General features: G+C 43.2%; 1 protein-coding gene and 1 pseudogene across 3 annotated transcripts in view; both read right to left on the reverse strand.

The window, feature by feature from the left end:
* LOC106600779 (inactive all-trans-retinol 13,14-reductase-like) lies at positions 1–5,178 on the reverse strand (annotated as a pseudogene).
* LOC106600860 (MAGUK p55 subfamily member 2) overlaps positions 4,347–23,176 on the reverse strand; it is a 26,211-nt gene continuing 7,381 nt past the window's right edge. Inside the window, exons 2-13 of one of the 3 annotated variants that reach the window (XM_014192588.2) lie at positions 21,214–21,322; positions 18,168–18,271; positions 13,569–13,721; positions 13,200–13,355; positions 12,642–12,869; positions 11,480–11,611; positions 11,193–11,298; positions 8,154–8,225; positions 7,856–8,017; positions 7,440–7,642; positions 7,181–7,309; positions 4,347–6,111 (exon numbers count right to left, since the gene is read on the reverse strand). In XM_014192588.2, coding sequence (XP_014048063.1) covers positions 5,935–6,111; positions 7,181–7,309; positions 7,440–7,642; positions 7,856–8,017; positions 8,154–8,225; positions 11,193–11,298; positions 11,480–11,611; positions 12,642–12,869; positions 13,200–13,355; positions 13,569–13,721; positions 18,168–18,271; positions 21,214–21,244 — 1,653 coding nt within the window. In that variant the 5' untranslated portion in view covers positions 21,245–21,322 and the 3' untranslated portion in view covers positions 4,347–5,934. Of the gene's footprint in view, positions 6,112–7,180; positions 7,310–7,439; positions 7,643–7,855; positions 8,018–8,153; positions 8,226–11,192; positions 11,299–11,479; positions 11,612–12,641; positions 12,870–13,199; positions 13,356–13,568; positions 13,722–18,167; positions 18,272–19,097; positions 19,152–21,213; positions 21,323–23,176 lie in introns of those variants that run through there. The other 2 variants (XM_014192589.2, XM_014192587.2) reach the window with 2 other exon arrangements.

Consider the following 23,176-nt stretch of genomic DNA (forward strand, 5'->3'; position numbering starts at 1 on the left):
TCAGGCCTTGTTACGAGCCTTTTCACGAGTCTGCTTTTTGAGCTGTTTCTTCAGAGATAGGAGGTCCATGTAGAGAATACGGTCCAGAACTGTCGAGGCACACACGATTCCTCCGTGCAGAGCACCGGCCCATCCCGTTACAGAACACATCCTGTCCTGGGGTTCAGAACAAGACAAAGGTTTGCTGAAATGAAAACTACTGATGGTAAGTTTGTACAATGTGTCGAACCATCTAGCATAGACCAGAAACAGTATTATCTACGTTAGCACCTTAAAATGACTTTCATTTCTTGCTTATTATTCCACTGACTAACTCATACAACTGCCACAGTCAAGCATCACCTTGTGCCTTTGTGACAAATGTACTCAAATAAAACTCAAATACTACAACGCTGAACTATTTCTTACTCACCGGTGAGGTAGAATCCCTTGATGTCCGTGGGGTGCCGGGTTCTGGCCGCCGTCTCCCGGCTGAAGTGGTCCAGGTTGTGTTCAGCCACATACATCTCCCCACGCGGGGCGCCCAGGTAGTGCATGTTGGTCAGGGGTGTGGAAGCCTCCATATACACCACCTATAGGCACACAAGGTACCCAGTGAGCAAAATTGGTTGAAAGATGTTTTTTTTCAACATCTTTCAACCAAAAATACATATTTTCAACATCTTGTGCTGGTAGGTACAGAGACAGCCAGCAGGTGTGAGACATCATTACGATTGGATGACATTATTGCTTCAAAGACGTCTTGATTTCAAGCACAATGGGTGTGGTAACGAATTATAATGCCTCTTTTGATTGTCCAAAAAACTCCACTCTACGGTATAAGTCAGTAAATTGAATATGACAATGTATTTTGACCAGTTATGTTCAAATGAAGCTATATTTTCAAAGTACCTTATCCCTGAGGTGAGGGAAGACAACCAGTGCCCAGTCTAGGAGCTCCTTGGCCATGCTCATCTTCAGGTCTTTGTAATCAGACCCTCTCTTGTTTAGCTTGGTATCTTTCCAGTCCTCAAACCACTCAAACTTGGCCATGGTCAACAGAGTCATACAGGACTTCCCTGTTGGGAGGTGGAGAGAAAGTCTTAGAACACAATCATTTGAACTATAAAAACTGTTTCTCATCATTAATATCTCAAACTATCTGCCTTTTTTGTATGAAAATAGACCTTCAGCTGCATTGAAGCACTGATTATCACTCATCATCTAAATTATTTTTTGGGATTTACTATGCTTTTACTCTGTCTTTTCAGAGTTTCTGTTGGTGTGATGGGTGCTCTATGAATTCAAATGCTGTGTTATATTCTATATAGGAAGCATTTCACCGTTAGTCTGCACCTGTTGTTTACGAATCAGGTGACAAATTGAATGTGATTTATTATTGGTGCAGGTGTGTGTTGTTGAGGCAGCTACCTGGATGGCAGGTACTGGAGGTGGGGTCTTTGGCAGAGGGGTAATGAATGAACATCATGGAGATGTTCCCCACCACCTCCTCTCAGCTGCCAAACATACCCTCGTAAAACTGACTATCCTACCGATCCTTGACTTCGGCAATGTCATTTACAAAATAGCCTCCAACACTCTACTAAGCAAATTGGATGTAGTCTATCACAGTGCCATCCGTTTTGTCACCAAAGCCCCATATACTACCCACCACTGTGATCTGTATGCTCTCGTTGGCTGGCCCTTGCTTCATATTCGTCGCCAAAACCACTGGCTCCAGGTCATCTAAAAGTCTTTGCTAGGTAAAGCCCCGCCTTAGCTCACTGGTCACCATAGCAGCACCCACCCGTAGCACGCGCTCCAGTAGGTATATTTCACTGGTCATCCTCTAAGCCAACTCCTCCTTTGGCCGCCTTTCCTTCCAGTGATCTGCTGCCAATGACTGGAACGAATTGCAAAAATGACTGAAGCTGGAGTCTTATATCTCCCTCACTAACTTTAAGCATCAGCTGTCAGAGCAGCTTACCGATCATTGCACCTGTACACAGCCCATCTGTAAATAGCCTACCCATCTACCTCATCCCCATATTGTTATTTATTTTTTGCTCCTTTGCACCCCGGTATCTCTACTTGCACATTCATCATCTTCTATCACTCCAGTATTTAATTGCTAAATTGTAATTATTTCGCCAATATGGCCTATTTATTGCCTTACCTCCCTAATCTTACTACATTTGCACACACTGTATATATATATTTCTATTGTGTTATTGACTGTAAGTTTGTTTATCCCATGTGTAACTCTCTGTTGTTTGTGTCGCACTGCCTTGCTTTATCTTGGCCAGGTCGCAGTTGTAAATGAGAACTTGTTCTCAACTGGCCTACCTGGTTAAATAAAGATGAAATAAATAAATAATAATAATAAAATAGACCAACAACTCACTTTGCAATGAGTCTAATGTAACACCAAAGACTCCCATAAAAGACGATCAACAGTAAGCATATCTAATAGTAAAATGAGTCATTGCTTTAGTGCTTTCCCCCCGTGAACTAGATACCGACCATACGCGGAGCCCTCCTCATTCAGAAGGACCCTCTGTACAGGGGCTCTGACCAGCACAGCGCCACCTGCCTTCCGGATGACTGGGAATGATGTAGAAGGCGATCTCACTGGCCCCTCCAATGGGGTAGTAGGATCCCCTCTTTATAGTGCTGCAGCAGTAGAGTATTCATTAGGAAACTGGATTCCTTAGGGGGAACACCTATCAGCAGGGGAAACAGAGTCAAGGACATCCAGTTAAAGTTACATTTCACAATAGAGCAGGGGTTCCCAACCTTTTTCCCACAGGGATCCCTATTTCACATTTGAAAATGTCAGGGCGCCTTCCCCCCCAAACCACTGCATTACAGAACATGCAGAGAGGGACAAACATAACCACATGCTCTACATTCAAGAAGGACAGAAGAGCACTCAATTGTATGTTCTAGGACTAGGTTGTAAACTACCAAATGTGTCAGTTCAGTTCGGAAAATGGTTGTCCAATAAAAAACGCATTGGAATTCACCCTGCGAGTGGATGTGTATAGGGACTGACCATAGAGAGGTATGCGGAGAGGGCGTGTAGGTCTTTGTTCTTGGTCAGAGTGGCCATCTTCTCTGTGTGTTTGGTAATGGCCATGCGGAACACTGAGGAGATGCGCTCTAATATGCCGGTCTGAGCCAGGAAGTGTACCAGCCACACGGGCATCATCTTGAGGCCAGCCAGGAGATTTTATATGACGAGCTGCCTTCTGCAACATGGGGAGACATGAGAGGGGTTATGATCAGACATGCACACACATACGCACACACACACACGCACGCACGCAAATGCGCGCGCGCACACACACACATCACCTTCATATACTTGTAATATTAATTCAAGGCCTCCACATCATCAGGAAACTGCCTCTTCAGGCTCTCTGCCATCTCCGTCTTCCCAGAGAGGATGTGGTAGTCCCTACGGCCTTCACTCTGACCTAGGATCAGTGTGTCAAAGTGCTGCTCCATACTGGAGAACTGGATCTGGCCCTCACTGATCTGGTCCAGGTAGTGGATACCTGACAGAGGGAGGGGGTTGAGGTGGTAAGAGAATATTTGCTGGATCATTTGTGTATGTATTAGAAGCTTATCCTACCCAATGATCCTCCCTTATGATTGTGCCTAAATTGTTTTTTTAAAGACTGCACGCCATTACCTTTTGCTTAATCTCTGCAACCCTGAACGAACTCTTGCGTGAGCACTGGCCTCTGGCCGTCTGTCACCACTCACCAGAGACTAGTTTTCGCTTTGTAAGTCCTCAAACAAATTCTGCTTTTTCACTGAGATTAACAAACAAGAATAACCTTACCAGACCCAACAACTTGAGTACATACACATTAAGGCCTTATGCGTCACGTCCTGAAGGGAACACCTACGTTTGTTGGAGCTGTTTTTAGTATTGTGTTTGTTGGTTGGTAGATGGCGGAAAGTCCTGAGGTGGAAAATAACCTAAAAATAACGGACCTTCTCTGACCTACAAAGGCAAAGAGATTCCCTGTCTGTTGCGGAAGAGACCGAAGGTTGAAGGTTGATGAGGCATTGATCATCTAATATCTTATGCAAGATTAATTGAAAATCAGTTCTTTGGAACCATCCATTATTTTTAGTGACAGTGGAAAATGGAGTTAGATGAGGTCATTATGGCTTGGAATGCATATCATCCTGATAGGCCTACCAATAGTAAGTTATCATGGGCTTGGCCACCATATTTGTTCTTAACACTGGAAATCCCTTGCACATGGGCTTGTTGTTTCCTAAACCCCCTGATAAATGTAGCTTTACTTGGATGCTATTTGATCCTTCCATGGAATCAGACGTCAATTTGGTCTCATTGATTTTAGACGTTTAATTGTGGACATCATCAAATGTACAGTTCATTTTCCTATAAACAACACACTGTCACTGTAGTTAGCGTTTGCCTCTAGTCTACTGTATATCTACATTCACAGTCTGTCATTTACAGTACGTCTAGAAAAGGTGACTGATACACAGTCAAATACACAAGCTTCTTGAAATCGTTCAGTCATGAATTCATCTAATTGAAATCTCCAAACTCATATTCTAGGTACTTGAAAATGCCATGGATACACGTGAGCATCATGGAATGTAGAAACCATACTAAAAGGCAGAAACTATGACCTTACACTCATCAGGAGTACACAAACTTGTCATTGTTGTGTGTCGTTCCTCTGGAGTTTCCAGGGTCGTGTTCATTGGGGCACATTCTAGCTAAATGTTTTGCAACGGAAAACGAAAACAAGCTATCCTGTACAGTACAGAGTACATCCTCAGTCTGTTTTCTACTGTTTCGTGTCTAGTGAATACGACCCCAAACTAATTATCACCAAATTTCCCAAAGCCTGGGGTGCATCGATTTCAACTGACCCAATAGACATCCTGTACCACTGCATCACAAGATCTTCTGTTACGAAAGTGGAATAAAAAGGTCTGCCCAGTTTGACAAGTAAACAGCAAGGAACCCATCAAGTAAATTTCTGGAGCCTTTACCATGTCAAACTGGTGTGTACTGTACTGTAGAGCAGACCTGGGAATAGTATTTTTATGAACTAAAAGAGAAAGAAGGCTTTTGGCACATCAAAAACATATATAAAAAGTATCTGTGTAGTTACATAAATAAAGGTTGTACTTACAGTCCATCTATCATACACATCTCTCGATGCATCTACATGCTATCTTCAAATTATTTTGATGTTCTATTATCACACCTTAGTGTCTTGCCTTTTTGAAATGATAGAAAAAATAAATACCCAACAGTAGGTGTCAAAAAGTGTTCCAACTTGAACGCAACCATACAAAAAATAGAATGTGGTAATAAAAATAGAATTTGGTGTGTGTGTGTGTGTGTGTGTGTGTGTGTGTGTGTGTGTGTGTGTGTGTGTGTGTGTGTGTGTGTGTGTGTGTGTGTGTGTGTGTGTGTGTGTGTGTGTCAGACCTGTAGTGAAGACATAAACAGTAGAAGGCCATCTACCGCTGTTTACTGTTTTGATGTAAGATTATCTATTTCATATTCTGAACGTCCATTTAATGATTCATGTAAACATAGATGAACTATTGCTGAACTAAAGAGTCAATGTAGTGACCAGGATTATGGTAAAGACACTCTGCAACCACACGAATGCACGCACACGCACACACATGCACACACACACACACACCAGAATCCCATAATGCCCAAACAAGAAAATCCTTGATGTTTTGTCGACAGATTTCCAAAAGCAATACATACACAGCAAAAAGAACGCTGTCAGTTCAGTCTTATGTACAGTATGGGATCCAAAGGTCAGAGGTCCAGAGGTCACTGTGATGATGAGCCAGACAGTATCATCAGATGTCTTGTGGGGATGAATGAGAGAACAAGTGTTCGACTCCACCCTCTTGTCCTTCTGTCTCCCACTAGAAGACCCAGGTGACTGGGACCCACTGCTGGGTAGCAGAGACCTTCTCCAGAGCTGCCTTCAGGTTCCTGTAGCTCTCGTCCAGGTTGTCGTTGACGATGGTGAGGTCAAAGTAGTGTCCGTAGGCCGTCTGGATGCGGGTGCTCTCATCCACTGTTCTCTTCAGCTCTGAATCCTACAGAGAACAAAGATGTCAGTTGTTAGAACTAAGAGTAACAGGAAGGGAACAGGCCCTGAACAAACTAATTAGTTCTGTTTAGGAAGGCGCCAATAGGTACGAACCTGGAAGCTCAAGCATGTAGCTAGTGAGCAACATTAGCGCCTTTCAGCTTTACAGCAAGTTGTGACCTTGGGACTATAAGGTTCTATCTGCACAAAGCATAGTTCTACCTGACACTTCTGAATTAGACATGTTTCGTTTTTTAAAAGACTGCAGTTATTTGAATACATAAATGATAGAATAACCCTATTTTACCCAGATAAGCAATGTATTATGATCATCAGACAAATTACTGTCATCACTGAACAATGATGTGCAATTTACTTTAAGATTTCAGACAGTGTTGTTGGCAAAGACGTGTTCTGATTGGTCCGTCTGTATTTGTTCAGGCTTGTGATTTGATAGCTCCAAGTTGAAATGGATTTATGCAGATAGAACTTCCTAGTTGTTAAAATGTACTTTTTCAAAAATCAAACTTCACAGACATACAGTATGAAGATCATCTAAAGATCTATTATATGTGACTTACGCATTTTTGACAAAAATATCAGATAGAATCTTCTAGTCCCAATGTCTCTAAGTAGTAAGTGCTACACCTCACCCCCCTACCCCAGCAGCATTGCAGTTCTTGACACAACCGATGAGCCTGTCACCTACTACCATACCCTGTTCAAAGGCACTTCAATCTTTTGTCTTTCCCATTCACCCTGTGAATGGCACACATACACAATCCGTGTCTAAATTGTCTCGCGGCTTAAAAATCATTCGTTAACCTGTCTCCTCCCCTTCATCTACACAGATTAATGTGGATTTAACAAGTGACATCAATAAGGGATCATAGCTTTCACCTGGTCAGTCTATGTCGTGGAAAGAGCATGTGTCCTTAATGTTTTGTACACTCAGTGTATAATGGCTAAACAAATTGAGGCACGTTGGTCTTCCTGAATGAAAGACATAGTCAGTAGTTGTCATTGAGTTTTCCATTCAGTCATTATCCTCTGTTTGGCTTCACCCTGGTGCTTACCGTCAACTGCTTGGTGACAACTCCAGTCTCGATGGCCGACTGGTTCATGGCCTTAAGGACCTCAAAATCAGGGGCCTTGATGAACACCACGTAAGGCAGGAACTCCGACGTCCGCAGTACCTTCAAGGCCTGGAAGTAGTACAAGGAATACAATGTCTGTAAGAGGTACAAATGTCTATAACTGTTAGAACCCTGAATTCACCCAGATAGGGCTCCAGATTGTGGTGTGTGAGGCCACAATGTGGCCAGTCGCTCCTACCTGAGGATTGGCGTCCAGTACACAGATGCGACCGGCCTCCACCACCTCATGGATGGAGTCCATCTTGGTGCCGTAGAGATTGCCGTCGTACTCGCCATGCTCCAGGTAGCGGCCATTCTTGATGTCTGCCTCCATCTTGCTCCGCGAGGTGAAGGCATACATCTGGTCCTCCCGCTCCCCTGACTTTGGCTTTCTGGAGGTGTCTGGAGGAGGCAAGAAGATGATGTACATTTTAGTCATTTAACAGACACTCTTATCCAGAGAAACTCGCTGGAAACGGTTTCAACAATCCCTAGTTACTGTATAAAGGTGTCCTAACACAATGGGTTCAATCCAAATTCAAAAAGGGCTGGCTATAGCATGTTAGCATTTTGTTGTTGTTAATTAGTTGGAAAGTTAGCGTTAGCAACACTCACGGGGGATGGTGGTGCCGTAGTGTTGTGGGTCAGACAGCATCAGTTTGTTCTTCAGGCTGCGTCGGCCCACTCCCAGAGCACCAATCAGAACCAACGTCTTCCTGCGGAATGGAGGCACCTTGGCAACCTCCTCATAGATCAGCAACTCGTGCCTGTCAAACTCTGAGAGAGAGAGAGAGAGAGAGAGAGAGAGAGAGAGAGAGAAAACAGAGAGAGGGAGAGAGAGAATTTTATTTGTTAATATTTCAATGTAACTTACAGAAACACTCAGAATTATCAGAATTGAAGAAATTCCCACCTGCATTCTTAGTAGTTAGATACATCATCTTTTTCTTCTTGTTCTTTCCCGCCACTCCAGTACAAAGATTTCCTGTCACAATAACACACAAGAAACAATGATGATCCCATACAAACTCCATTTATCCACATTCATCCGCAGGTATTCACATGGTTTTCTTATTAATCATCCATTTGATTTTACACTAGGGGGCAGTATATAACAATGCCAAGTAGAGATCATTGGTCCAAAAAGTTGGAAACATTCCAAAATGGCCATGTTGCTTTCCCACCCGGACCCAATATGCATAACTATTATTTTTTAAATATAGATACCCATTCCGAACGGACCAGAGGACAACTAAACCCACTCATTATAGACCTGGTCGGATCCTGACCCGATCCGAGTAAGGGAAGCAGCAGAAAAGGGAAGTTTTTAACCCACGTTATTAACCAGAGCTGATAAAGCACGAGGGAGAGGAGGAAGAGGTGTGTTACTGTGAGCGAGTGGCGCAGGGAGGACGGAGGGAAAGACGAGAGACAGCCCCCAACCAAGCCGACTTGCTGCCATAGCTAGGTTATTTATCATCCAATATACTTAAGTAGTACCTGTCTTGACTGCATCAAACCGAGAGAAGCTAGTTAAGCTAGCTAGCTAGGCTAATTGAGGCTGCATGAGCTTTCTCGTCCTACAGTTAGAAATAACAACAACTCCATCAGAATATTAAGTAGCAGCCTAACTGTTGGCTCATAGTTGTTGTAGCCTATCCTGATCCTTTAACTTTTAATTCCATCTTCCACTGATTAGATATCACACAACTCTTTCCATGGAGGCTCTATGACGCGTTGATGGTTTATGATTGACCAACAAGCAGCAGCATAAATTATACAATTTATCTCTCTCTACTGTAGCATTCGCCTTTCGAATACGTACGGGTCCTTTCGGACAAGTCAGTTCAAATGAAACATACCCGAGACCCCTGACAATCATATCAGAGCCGTGACATTATTTAGAATTCAGGATCCAGACCCAATCGGGTCCCGGATCGGTTCTCTGTATTCGGGTACAGGTGGATCTATGAAGACCTCTAATGCCCAGCACAACATCATTCCCCTCTACATAAAAGCTACACATCAAGGATCTGACGATCTGGCTCATATTAAAAGCTGTCTGTGAGGAGTGACAGACAGACAGACAGACAGACAGACAGACAGACAGACAGACAGGGGTAAGTGTTATGATGAGTTTATAAGGTGGGCTGCACTGCTAGGGATGTTGGGTGACTGAATGACTGCCACACCCGCAGTTATGAGCCATGACCACAGTAAAATTTCATTTGACCATTAAGTCACAGTAATCTCATTTTTATGTACTCTAGACATGCTTTGGTTGTACCCAACATGATTGTGCCGTTATACAATACATAGCCTACCGCATATTACGCATGGCAGAAAACAAATGAAACAAAACTGATTTAAAATGTCTTGGTACATAATTGGTCTAGCCTATGCTCCAAAATTAAGCTCATTTGAGTAATCGCCTTTGAGTGTGGACCGTATTATTATACATACTGGATGGACTGGTTACCTTATGTTACTCTCCAAAATGTCTATCCATGAGTCTGGGAGAGAACGTATAGCCAGTCCTAGGTGATGCTGTTGGTTCATTGTTTGTGCAGGGCGGTTTACAGTTAGCCTACAGTTAGCCTGATTTTGAATAGCCTAGTAATAGGGCTTTTTAAAAATATTTTCATAATTAATTGAGACTCACATTACCTTCAGCTATACAGAATATCTCACCATCACGCATTTCCATCTCCTCCGCTCTCGCCTTTATTCCTTTTCCTGAGAGCACAGACGGGCTGTCAACAGTTTAGTGAAATATGTTTTGTTGCGAAAAGACGTTACTATTGATGTTCCCTAACAGATTTCACTTGGTTTCCCAAATGAAGCATTGAGTAGCTACAGGAACAAGGTTTGAGAGCCCGTGGTATACAGAGTTTGGAGGAAAATATCACGTGTCGGGGTAGAGAGAGCATGCTCCTCAAACAGTGGTTGATGGGTGGAATGAAATAAGTCTTCTTCTATTTATTTCTCAGCTGCTCATATTAAGCTCATGCTCCGCTATAAAACGGAAGTAGACTACAAAACGGACTGACGGGAAGCACGGCCTCCATTCGCTATTTGAGCACATACAGATGACATGCATTTTTCCCCCTGCCCCTGTTTCTGCCCCTGTTCCTGCCCATTTAATAATGGGCAATTCTAAATCGAAACAAATTTGAGTAAAGACAAGATAAACACAATCTTTTCTTAGAAAAGACAAGATTAAATTGAGAATAGTCTGATGGGTGTAAATATGATCACCTGATGAGAAAACAGCTGTGCAGCCTGAGGCAAGGAACAGAGCCCAAGCTTTTTTTGTTACTTTCTCAATTCATCAATATCCTATAGTCGCATCATGCAGCCCATATATGTTTTGATTTCTAAGACATTCTAAGGTTTGTATCATTCACAACTAAAGTTGCCAAATAACTCTAAAGCTAGCATATAGGACCTGTTTCAAATCATCATTTTATGATCAACGTGGCTCTGTAATGGGGAAAAAATATCCTTTCTATTTTATTGAGTTCTATTATATTCGTATTACTATAAAATCGGATAAAATAAAATAATAGCATGGGACTTATAAGCATGTCTTGTCAGCTAAATGAACAAGCCTGCAGCCTATGGCATGGAGCATAGCCAGATAACACACAGTAGGCCAGATCATATTCTGTTCTTCTGAAAGACATTTTCATTTGATAACATTTCCTTAGACCTGACTAAGATAAATCATGGATTTATTGTGATGATGTATATTAAATTGATTTATAATACTTTTTTTAAATGTAGATGATCCAAAAGCGCACATCAGTGGCTTGTATGCGTGGAGACCTGGAGATACTAAACGTGTTTGTGTCAATTATCGGTCGATTACCGTGAGACCGGCAGTCTTTTGCACGGCAATAACCGTCTGGCAAAATGGCATGACTGCCACAGCCCTATGCACTGGTCCTACCTGCGGGGGCCAGCTCCACGTCTCGCTTGACAAAGGCTTTTCTCTTCTCCTCCAGCAGCTGACTGGGGATCAGCCCAGCACTTCCTCCCTCCACACAACGACGAGCCTGACAGACCCACAGGATGATTCTCTCATCAATACTTAGACCCACCAGCACGCACACCGTGTACCGATAGGCACAAGTAGACGAATACAGAGGCTGATAGTATTGACAACAGAAGCAATACACAAAACAAGTTGTGTTACATGCAGTACAGTACATGGCAAAATAATCCCTATGGACCCACCTGCCACCAGTTGAGGTCATCCTGATTGACGATCTGCAGGATGTCACCGGTGTAGAACTTAAGCCCTGCCTCTTTACACGGGATCAGGTTGTCATTGGCCGGGTCGTAGTCATAGTGACACTTCACAAACACCTGTGGGGAACAGGAAGTACATACATACAGATGGTTACGAGTCTGTTACTGTTGGATAGTGTTGAACATTTCGTACCAAATTAAAAAAGCGAAGCTCGATTTGTGCACACTTCTAACTTGCAAAGTTTACATTTGTTTATCGAAGTGGATGTTTTCCTCTAGATCATGCAGTATGTGCATTCAGAGTATACAGCTGTATACAGTATTCCAGCTGATCAATGCCATTATCAACAAGAACGCATAAAAACAAACGACTCTCTATAATCCTCAGTTGAACTACGTTACTGTAAATATCAACACTTCCTCAGCAGCCATAACAGCCTTCTGCTGACAACTGGTTTGTACTTTCAGACTATCTTCCCATCCCTCTTTTTCCACAGCCTTCCAGCCACGGAACGAGTGAAGATAAAAGGAAAGAAATCCCCCAAAAGACATACTGTAAGGAAAAACTCAGCCCCCTCCGCCTTGTGGTATCCATGACAACAGAGGCCGGAGAATGAGGGGGTGAGTTCTAGCAGACTGGTGCCTTGGTACTTTATTGCTAACTCTGGTACTTTATTGTTAACTCTGGTACTTTATTGCTAACTCTGGTACTTTATTGTTCACTCTGGTACTTTATTGTTAACTCTGGTACTTTATTGTTAACTCTGGTACTTTATTGTTAACTCTGGTACTTTATTGCTAACTCTGGTACTTTATTGTTCACTCTGGTACTTTATTGCTAACTCTGGTACTTTATTGTTAACTCTGGTACTTTATTGTTAACTCTGGTACTTTATTGTTCACTCTGGTACTTTATTGTTCACTCTGGTACTTTATTGTTCACTCTGGTACTTTATTGTTCACTCTGGGACTTTATTGTTCACTCTGGTACTTTATTGTTCACTCTGGTACTTTATTGTTCACTCTGGTACTTTATTGTTCACTCTGGTACTTTATTGTTCACTCTGGTACTTAATGTTCGCTCTGGTACTATATTGTTCACTCTGGTACTTTATTGTTCACTCCGGTACTTATTGTTAACTCCTACCTGTCCTGGCGCGTGGCCCTCCTGATAGCTAGGGAGGATCTTGAGCACCACGCTGCCGCTGGCATCCTGCAGCATCTCCTGCAGAACCCTCGGGTCCTCACCCACCTCCTTCCCGTTCACCTCCTTGATGATGTCACCCGCGTGGAGGAGTCCCTGTTGGTCGATCATCCCTCCGTGGAGGATCCTGGCAATCACCAGCTCCCCTGCCTCCACACGGAAAGTCACGCCCTGAACAGGTTCAAAACATATAAACTAATGAGTATGTGTGGCATGGGGTGTTTATACTTTGGCACAAACTCTCTCCTCTCTTAATTGTCCTTCTACAATGTCCTATATGTTCAATCAAATATCTAAAATGACAAAATAATGGGAATTCCCTCTCTTGAAAAAAGGACATGAATGAGGATACACTATGGCCACAATTATACACCATGGTTAAAACCACTAGCCTGTTTGTGATTCAGCCAAAGAAGGAAGAGTTGACTAAAACACCTAAACTCTGGGTGCCATGCTATCTATAACAGATAGGTGATAGACAAAGAGCAAGGCGGTACTAACCAAGTGTTCACCAGCCACTTTGCGGATGCCCACCATCCGGACGGCATCTGGGGGCACGGGCTGGTTGCTGACAGGGAGCTCCATGTAGGCACAGGGGCTGGGGGGAGGGGTGTCACACACCTGGGACGCCACCGAGTCATGGGTCTCCAGCAGAGACTGGGAACCAGTCGGCAGAGAGAGAACATTAGATTGACAGCAGACTGAGGCTACAAGAAATACTTTCATAAGACTAAATAGTGGAGTATGTGATGAAGGACATTTCTTCTCTGCACGTCTAGGTAGGCGTATGCGTGCATTGATGTCCACATGAGTGTGTGGTTTAATGGGTGTGGGTGTGTGTGCGCACTATGTGTGCTTCTGCGTGTGTACCTGAAAGTGGGGTTCGTTGAGGATGCGCGTGAGCTCTGCTGCGCTGTTGCTTTGGTGTGTGAAGGGACTCAGCTCTCTGAGGATCTCCTCGACCAGCTCTACGTTGTTGTCCCTCACCGCCTCTAACCTGGTCTCCTCCAGACTCTCCGGCTCCTACGGGACATTTTGTTTTAAATTATTATATCTTTTTTGTAATTGAACCTTTATTTAACTAGGCATGTCAGTTAAGAACAAATTCTTATTTACAATGACGGTCTACCAAAAGGCAAAAGGCCATCTGCGGGGAGGGGGATTGGGATTAAAAATACAAATAAATTCAATAAAAATATAGGACAAAACACACATCACGACAAGAGAGACAACACTAAAAGGAGACACAAGGAGACATAAGGCATAAGACATAAGGAGACACACACACACACCTATACTTTTATTTGAATACATATTTGAAATACAAATGTATACTTATTAAAGACATGCTCAGGAACTTATATTTTATTTATTTTTTTTAAACCTCCCGCTTTGTGCTGGATGTGTCAATGTGCAGTTCACACATGTATAATCTATGCGCAGAATTACTGTTTTACCTCAATAAGCTATGAAATCCCTAGTTTGAAAGCGACTGTTTTTCTGGAAGCTGTGCTGCGACATTTTTCACAAAATTTTCTCCCACGTGGGTCAGCCCCCTAACAATTTGAGTTCTAGCCAATGTTCTTCAGCCCCTCACCATTTGAGTGACAGCTAGCAAAATGCACACACAATTTTCAGAACTACTGGCTAAAAAGTATCCAAAAGTACTGGAGAATCTCTTTAAGATGGAAATAAGTATGCTTCAGAATGGTTTTGGGTACTTTAAAAATAGTAAGTACACATACTTTGCACCTTAAAATGTATATCAACATCTTTCAATTTTATTTTTTGTACTTTTTTTTTTGTTCTCTGTAACTTTTATCTGATGAATTAAATATTTTTCATCAAAGTAGTGTGTAAGCCATTAATATTTCACAGAAGCTCCAAGATCCGCCCAAAATGTCCTTATTAAGAAAGCTGGCTGACTGACTTTCCCTTTGAAGTTCATTCACAGAGGGAATTGAGTTCAAAGTCAGCTGATCATGTCTTTAATGTAAAAGCACATGTTTGAAAGTAATTCTTGAGAGAATTAGTGGACATTAACAACTGAAGGGATGGGCCAGACACGACCCTGAGGTCTGGGACTGAGTGGCATCTGGCACCAGCCAGGAATTTAGGCTTCTAGCCCAGTGGTTGTCATAAGAGCAGATTTAGGATCACCCTATCCTTCCTTAAACATAAACTTACTATGAAGAAGGATTAAGCAAATCTGTACTGGAATCAACACTTAAGGGCAAAGTGACCCACCTACACAGAGTATATGGTCCTCACTGCCAGACCAAAACTGTAATTTAAACTCTTTGGTAATCATGCCACCTGGTGGACTAGGAGTGCACATACACCTTATATCTGGTTCATTGACAAACTGTGCTTAAAGGCAAATCAATGTCAGGCCTCCATTAGGAGTGCTATTTTTAGTCTGGGCTGTCACTTCTCATTTCCCCTGTAGGGGAGAGCCTGTGTGTGTGTGTGTGTGTGTGTGTGTGTGTGTGTGTGTCTGTGTGTGCAAGAGAGAAGAGGGAGAGAAAGCTTATAAGAAATCCCGCTACGCCCTCCGACGAACCATCAAACAGGCAAAGTGTCAATGCAGGACTAAGATCGAATCGTACTACACCGGCTCCGAAGCTCGTCGGATGTGGCAGGGCTTGCAAACTATTACAAAATACAAAGGAAAGCACAGCCGAGAGCTGCGCAGTGACACGAGCCTACCAGACGAGCTAAATAACTTCTATGCTCGCTTCGAGGCAAGTAACACTGAAACATGCATGAGAGCATCAGCTGTTCCGGACGACTGTGTGATCACGCTCTCTGCAGCCGATGTGAGTAAGACCTTTAAACAAGTCAGCATTCACAAGGCCGCAGGGCCAGATGGATTACCAGGACGTGTACTCTGAGGATGCAATGACCAACTTGCAAGTGTCTTCACTGACAGTTTCAACCTCTCCCTGTCTGAGTCTGTAATACCAACATGTTTCAAGCAGACCACCATAGTCCCTGTGCCCAAGAACACTAAGGTAACCTGCCTAAATGACTACCGACCCGTAGCACTCACATCTGTAGCCATGAAGTGCATTGAAAGGCTGGTCATAGCTCACATCAACACCATTATCCCAGAAACCCTAGACCCACTCCAATTTGCATACCACCCCAACAGATCCACAGATGATGCAATCAATATTGCACTCCACACTGTCCTTTCACACCTTGACAAAAGGAACACTTATGTGAGAATGCCATTCATTGACTACAGCTCAGAATTCAACACCATAGTGCCCAAAAAGCTCATCACTAACTCCAGGTGGTAAGGGTAGGTAACAACACATCCGCCACGCTGATCCAACACACGGGGGCCCCTCAGGGATGCGTGCTCAGTCCCCTCCTGTACTCCCTGTTCACTTATGACTGCACGACTCCAACACCATCATTAAGTTTGCCGATGACACAACAGTGGTAGGCCTGATCACCAAGAACGATGAGACAACCTATAGGGAGGAAGACAGAAACCTGACCGTGTGGTGCAAGGACAACAACCTCTCCCTCAACGTGATCAAGACAAAGGAGATGATTGTGGACTACATGAAAAGGAGGACCGAGCACGCCCCCATTCTCATCGACAGGGCTGTAGTAAAGCAGGTTGAGAGCTTCAAGTTCCTTGGCGTCCACATCACCAACAAATTAACATGGTCCAAGCACACCAAGAGGGAAAGAGGGAAAGACAAAACCTATTCCCCCTCAGGAGACTGAAAAGATTTGGCATGGGTCCTTAGATCCTCAAAAGGTTTTACAGCTGCACCATCGAGAGCATCCTGACGGGTTTCATCACTGCCTTGTATGGCAACTGCTCGGCCTCTGACCGCAAGGCACTACAGAGGGTAGTGCGTACGGCCCAGTACATCACTGAAGCCAATCTTCCTGCCATCCAGGACCTCTATACCAGGCGGTGTCAGAAGAAGGCCCTAAAAGTTGTCAAAGACTCCAGCCACCCTAGTCATAGACTGTTCTCTCTGCTACCGCACGGCAAGCGGTACCGGAGCACCAAGTCTAGGTCCAAGGGGCTTCTAAACAGCTTCTACTCCCATGCCATAAGACTTCAGAACATCTAATCAAATGGCTACCCAGACTATGTGCATTGCCCCCCCCTTCTACGCTGCTGCTACTCTCTGTTATTATCTATGCATAGTCACTTTAATTTCTCTACCTACATGTACATATTCCCTCAATTACCTCGACACCGGTGCCCCTGCACATTGACTCTGTACCACTACCGTCTGTATATAGCCCCGCTATTGTTATTTTACTGCTGCTCTTTAATTATTTGTTATTTTTGTCTCTTACTTTTTGGGGTATTTTCTTAAAACTGCATTGTTGGTTAAGGGCTTGTAAGTAAGCATTTCACTGTAAGGTCTACACCTGTTGTATTCGGCGCATGTGACAAATACAATTTGATTTGATTGGAGAGAGAGAGAGAGCGAGATTCCTCCCATCATCTGGCATCAAAGCGGTCCAGGAGCAGTCATTAGTGCTGGGGCATGACAGTTCCACATCCTCAGATGTCGACTAGTTTGAGATCATATTACCCTCTTCATCAGTCCTCCTTGACACAAGAGATTACCTCATTTAAATAATTAAATTTACTGGCCCCGACTAATAATGAATAAATGAATAACAAAATGATCAAGACCTGTTGTGCTTAAAAAAAAAAAGATATGTGTCTTAGTAGCCTTTGTTCCAGAACATCCCCCTGTATTTACAGTAACAGTACCCAGACACTTCCCCTTTAATCACTGAGCAAGACTTCAATTAAAAGGTGCACAACCCTTCTCCTCGGGGACCATTAATTAAACAGAAGGCTAAACACCCAATTTATTTCCTAAGCAATTGAATGTTTCCCCTTTCTGTCTCCTTTGTTCACAGCCGTGGTTTCCATTCCCCCTCAGCCATGTAGAGTTTTGTAATGACTTACAGCTCTCACTGCTATTTTCATTTGGTAATAAATCCTTGAATGGATTTTGGAAAGGTTGATCCGTCTCACCTTAATACATGTCGGCAGAAGGGGGTTATCAGTTGGAATTACATGCTGTGATGCCTCCCACCTTTAATAGAATGCATGTTCAGAGGGAGGGTGTCAGTTCACATGGCATTGTCTCTGTTGCCATACAGGGGTTGTGAGTTTGTGAAGGCTTGAATGAGTCATAGCTTCTGGGAACGTGCAGTGTCTTTTTGGCACTGACATTTCTTGGTTTTAGGACTGTGGGCCTTATTCAATCACTCTCTCTAGTTTGTGTGTGTATATGTGTGTATGTGTGTGTGTGTGTGTGTGTGTGTTTGTTAGTGTGTGTGTGTAAGCCTACATACTAGACCTACATATTTCACCTTTCTCTGACTCACTACGAGGCTCTCTGTAGGCCTGTGTGTGAACACATCCTGCCGTGTTTGAATGTGTGTGTACTAGGCCTCTCTCTTTCTCACCACTGGGCTGTCTATGATGCCCTTGAGGAAGATGAGGTCCAGGTCATTGGCGGTGGTGGAGCTGTTGCTGTCACTCAGGGTATCCAGGACCTGGGGGGATACCGCTATACACAGAGACACAGAAACACAATTACAGATTCAGAGGAAGGAGTTACACCCAACTTCACACAGCAACATAGGACTGACTGAGTTCAGGACTCACCCTTGTAAAGAGGAAAGTCAAACTTAAAGTTAACGTTTTGGAGGAGTTATCACATTTCTACAGCTAAGGTTCAGGATGATTTCCAGACCATGTGATCTAAGCGGACCATGTGATCTATTTGTGGGGCCCACAAATACTGTAAGAACCTTGAATGGATCATCAATTTTAGCTTTATCTCATAAAACCTTCAGCATGCAGCTAAATGTATAAAGTAAACTATTGTTTTACAGACTTTCAATTCAATTTACACCCCAGTCAGCAAGCTCCCCAAGTTAAACAAGATTTTTATCTGTATGCTGCCTCTGCATTTCTGCACCCAGCTATGAGGGACTAAGGTATGCGTAACTAAGCTATGGGTGACTAACAATGAGTGGCTAAGCTACAGTATGAGTGACTAACAATGCCATATATCTATGCCATTAGCATTTTGTTAGCATGCCACTCGCCAGTAAAGGATATAAGGACTTTAAAAATATATATACAGTACCAGTCAAAAGTTTGGACACACCTACTCGTTCACGGGTTTTTCTTTATTTTTACTATTTTCTACATTGTAGAATAATAGTGAAGACACCAAAACTATGAAATAACACATATGGAATCATGTAGTAACCAAAGAAGTGTTAAACAAATTAACATTTATTTTATATTTTATATTCTTCAAAGTAGCCACCCTTTGCCTTGATTACAGCTTTGCACACTCTTAGCATTCTCTCAAGCAGGTTCACCTGGAATGCTTTTCCAACTGTCTTGAAGGAGTTCCCACATAAGGTGAACAGTTGTTGGCTGCTTTTCCTTCACTCTGCGGTCCAACTCATCCCAAACCATCTCAATTGGGTTGAGATCGGGTGAATGTGGAGGCCAGGTCATCTGATACAGGACTCCATCACTCTCCTTCTTGGTCAAATAGCGCTTACACAGACTGGAGGTGTGTTGGGTCATTGTCCTGTTGGGAAAAAAATGATAGTCCCACTAAGCACAAACCAGATGGGATGGCGTATCGCTGGATAAGTGTGCCTTGAATGCTAAATAAATCACTGACAGTGTCACCAGCAAAGCACACCCACACCATCATACCTCCTCCTCCGTGCTTCACTGTGGGAACCACACATGCAGAGATCATCCATTCACCTACTCTGCGTCTCACAAAGACACGGTGGTTGGAACCAAAAATGTCAGACTCATCAGACCAATGGACAGATTTCCACCGGTCTAATGCAAATTGCTCGTGTTTCTTGGCCAAAGCAAGTCTCTTCTTATTATTGGTGTCCTTAAGTAGTGGTTTCTTTGCAGCAATTCTACCATGAAGGCCTGATTCACGCAGTCTCCTCAGAACAGTTGATGTTGAGATATGTTTGTTACATGAACTCTGTGAAGTATTTATTTGGGCTGCAATTTCTGAGGCTGGTAACTCTAATGAACTTATCCTGCAGCAGAGGTAACTCTTTGCTTATTTGAGCGATTCTTGCCATGATATGGACTTGGTCTTTTACCAAATAGGGCTATCTGCTGTGTACCACCCCTGATTGGCTCAAACACATTAAGAAGGAAAGAAATTAAACAAATTCACTTTTAACAAGGCACACCTATTAATTGAAATGCATTGCAGTTGACTACCTCATGAAGCTGGTTGAGAGAATGCCAAGAGTGTGCAAAGATGTCATCATGGCAAAGGGTGGCTACTTTGAAAAATCTTTAATATAATATATATTTGGATTTGTTTAACACTTTTTTTGGTTACTACGTGATTCCATATGTTTTATTTCATAGTTTTTATGTCTTCAGTATTATTCTACAATCAATGGCCGTATACTATAATGTCATAGTATCTCATGTATGGTCTGCCCAAGATCTCAGTTGACCATCTTCTGCTATTGATTAGAAACAGTCAATGTTGTGGTATCGCTCTCACAGAGAAAATAAAAGTACCCATACAGCATCTTCTCTCTATATCACTGCTGGGTAGCATTTGTGTATCTTAAAGGGGCAATCAGCAGTTGAAACAATAACAAAGTGTTTTCCAACCACTGTTTCAGTAAAAAGCTGAGGGGATGAGGCTGGAGAAATGTAATCACTCTCAAATTCACAGACAGATGGATGCAAGGACTGACCATCCATGATATCAACATTATCATGTTAACCATGTTTAGAGGCTCCACGGTGTTTGTTTACATTTACTTTGTTTAAAAAACTTTGGAGTAAAACAAGCTTATTTGGGGTTCTGATGGTGTACGGCACTTGAACTATGCTCATGAGGCATTTATAAGTTATATTCTTCAAGAATGAATGGTACATATACATTTATTTATAAGTTATATTCTTCAAGAATCAATGGTACATATACATTCATGTATAAGTTATATTCTTTAAGAATCAATGGGTACATATCATTCATTTATAAGTCAACAAATGAATGTAGCAACTCTAGATTGCCCTTTAATGTAACGTGCGACCCAAGACTCCCTCCACCAAAGCCCAAAACTTATGCAGAAAAGATGGCGGCAGCTATCTGGACAAGCAGTGAAAAATGGGTCTACTTCCAGGAAGTAACAGTGTCAGTTCAATCTCCATTTAGGGGCCACATTATATGGTTTCATTAAGGTAGACCTTTTTTGGCTGCGGCAGTGAGAAACTGTGGGTCTTAATGGCTGTGTGGTGTGTTTATGGATGTGGGTGTCATATAGAATGTGCGACGGCCCCATTTATCAGAGCTACAGGGAAAGGTAATGGGGTTGGGTAAGGGAGGAGAGGAGGAAGAGGGGGATAGAGGAAGGAAAGGAGGGATGGAGGGAGGAAAGTAGGGAATGGAGGAAGGAAAGGAAGGGAGAGGAAAACAAAACTCACCAGGCTCTGTGCCAGTCGACGCCACAGGCATGTTGAGGCTTTAGTTAAACTGTGTCAGCTGCCGGCAGAGAGGAGAGGAAGAGAGAGAGAAAGAAAGAGAGAGAGCGATCTAGAGAGAAAGATAGGAGGGGGGGAACATTAATAAACATTTCGTTTCATCAAAAATTAATTTGTATTGAGAGTGTTCCCTCGTGAGCCAGAACAGACATCCATTTTGAATGCAGTCATCAAAGCTAAAATGTATGGTAGAGGCCTTCACGGATCTAAACAATTGGACCCGTTCTGAAATGGACCTGGGGCTTTCCCATCCGGAACCGATATGCATAAATTAATTTAAAAAATATAAAACTTGTTCCGAACGGACCCGAGGACAACTAGACCCATTTCGTATAGACCTGGTCAGATCCAGACCCGGTTCGATTTGATCCATTTTTAAGCTACTTAATTAACCTCAGCTGATAAAGCACGAGGGAGAGGAGGTAGAGAGAGGTGCAGGGGCCGTGCTGTGTGTGTAGGTTACTGTGAGTGTGAGCGAGTGACACAGGGAATAGGGAGGGGGGGACGAGAGACAGCAACCAACCCCACATGACGGTAGCCTGTTGCCGCTTTGACTTGACAACAACGAGCTACACGTGCCACACTCGTGAAATGCAAAGAGCAGCAGCATAAATTATGCAATTTCTCTCTCTCTCTCTCTCTCTCTCTACTGTAGTAGTCGAGTTCGGATCTCTATGGGTTCTTCTGGACACGTCAGTTAAAATTACACATAACTGAGACCCGACAATCATGTCAGATCCGACCCAGACCTGTGACATTATTTACAATTCTCGATCCAACCGTGTATTCGGGTACAAGTGGATCCATGAAGAGCTCTAATGTACAGTAACAATACACATTTACACCAGCATAGAATCCAACAGGTGCATTTGGGCATTTTTCTGAGTATAATATTCACCAGTAGGGAGTGCTGTTTTCCCATCAGCAGATTATATTCGAGTTTGAACGATGGACTACCAATAAGCACTGATGTTGTCCTTGATTTATATACACTTAGTGCACAATACATTAGGAACACCTTCCTAACATTGAATTGCGCCCCATTTTCACCTCAGAACAGCCTCAATTCGTCGGGGAATGGACTCTACAAGATGTCGAAAGCGTTCCACAGGGATGCTGGCCGATGCTGACTCCAACGCTTCCCACAGTTGTGTCAAGTTGGCTGGATGTCCTTAGGGTGGTGGACCATTCTTGATACACACGGTAAACTGTTGAGTGTAAAAAACCCAGCAGCGTTGCAATTCTGGCACCTACTAACATACCCCGTTCAAAGGTCCTTAAATATTTTGTCTTGCCCATATTTTTGCATCTGAGCTAGAGGTCTTCACGAATCTACCTGTACCCGAATACCCGAGACCTGATCCGGGAACCGAGTAGGTAGCTTGTTGTTGGCCAATCATAAGTCATCAAAGCGGCAATAGGCTACAATCATAGAGCCTCCATGTTGGGAAAAAGTTAGGAGATAGCTAGCTTAACGTTAACTAGCTCAACTAACTTCTCCCGGTTTGATGCAGTCGTATCACATTTGATGAAAAATAACCTAGTTATGGCAGCAATTAGTCTAGTATAGCGCGAGTGGGCTGGGTTGGTTGCTGTCTCTCGTCTCTCCCTCCCTGCTCCCGTTTCACTTGCTCACACAGTACGGGCCAATCTCCCGCCTGCTAGAGCTGCACCTCTCTCTCCCTCCTCTCCCACACCCTTTATCAGCTCTGGTTAACTAAGTAGCTTTCCTCGGATCAAATCGGACCGGGTCTGGATCCAACCAAGTGTATACGAAACGGGTCTAGTTGTTCTTGGGTCCGTTCAGAATGGATATCTATATAAAACATGTTTCATTTATGCATATCGGGCTCGGGTGGGAAAGGCCCAGTTCCATTTTGGAACGTGAAGACCTCTAACCTAAGCC

This window comes from Salmo salar, chromosome ssa03 (assembly GCF_905237065.1).
Source record: "Salmo salar chromosome ssa03, Ssal_v3.1, whole genome shotgun sequence".
Taxonomy (NCBI): domain Eukaryota; kingdom Metazoa; phylum Chordata; class Actinopteri; order Salmoniformes; family Salmonidae; genus Salmo; species Salmo salar.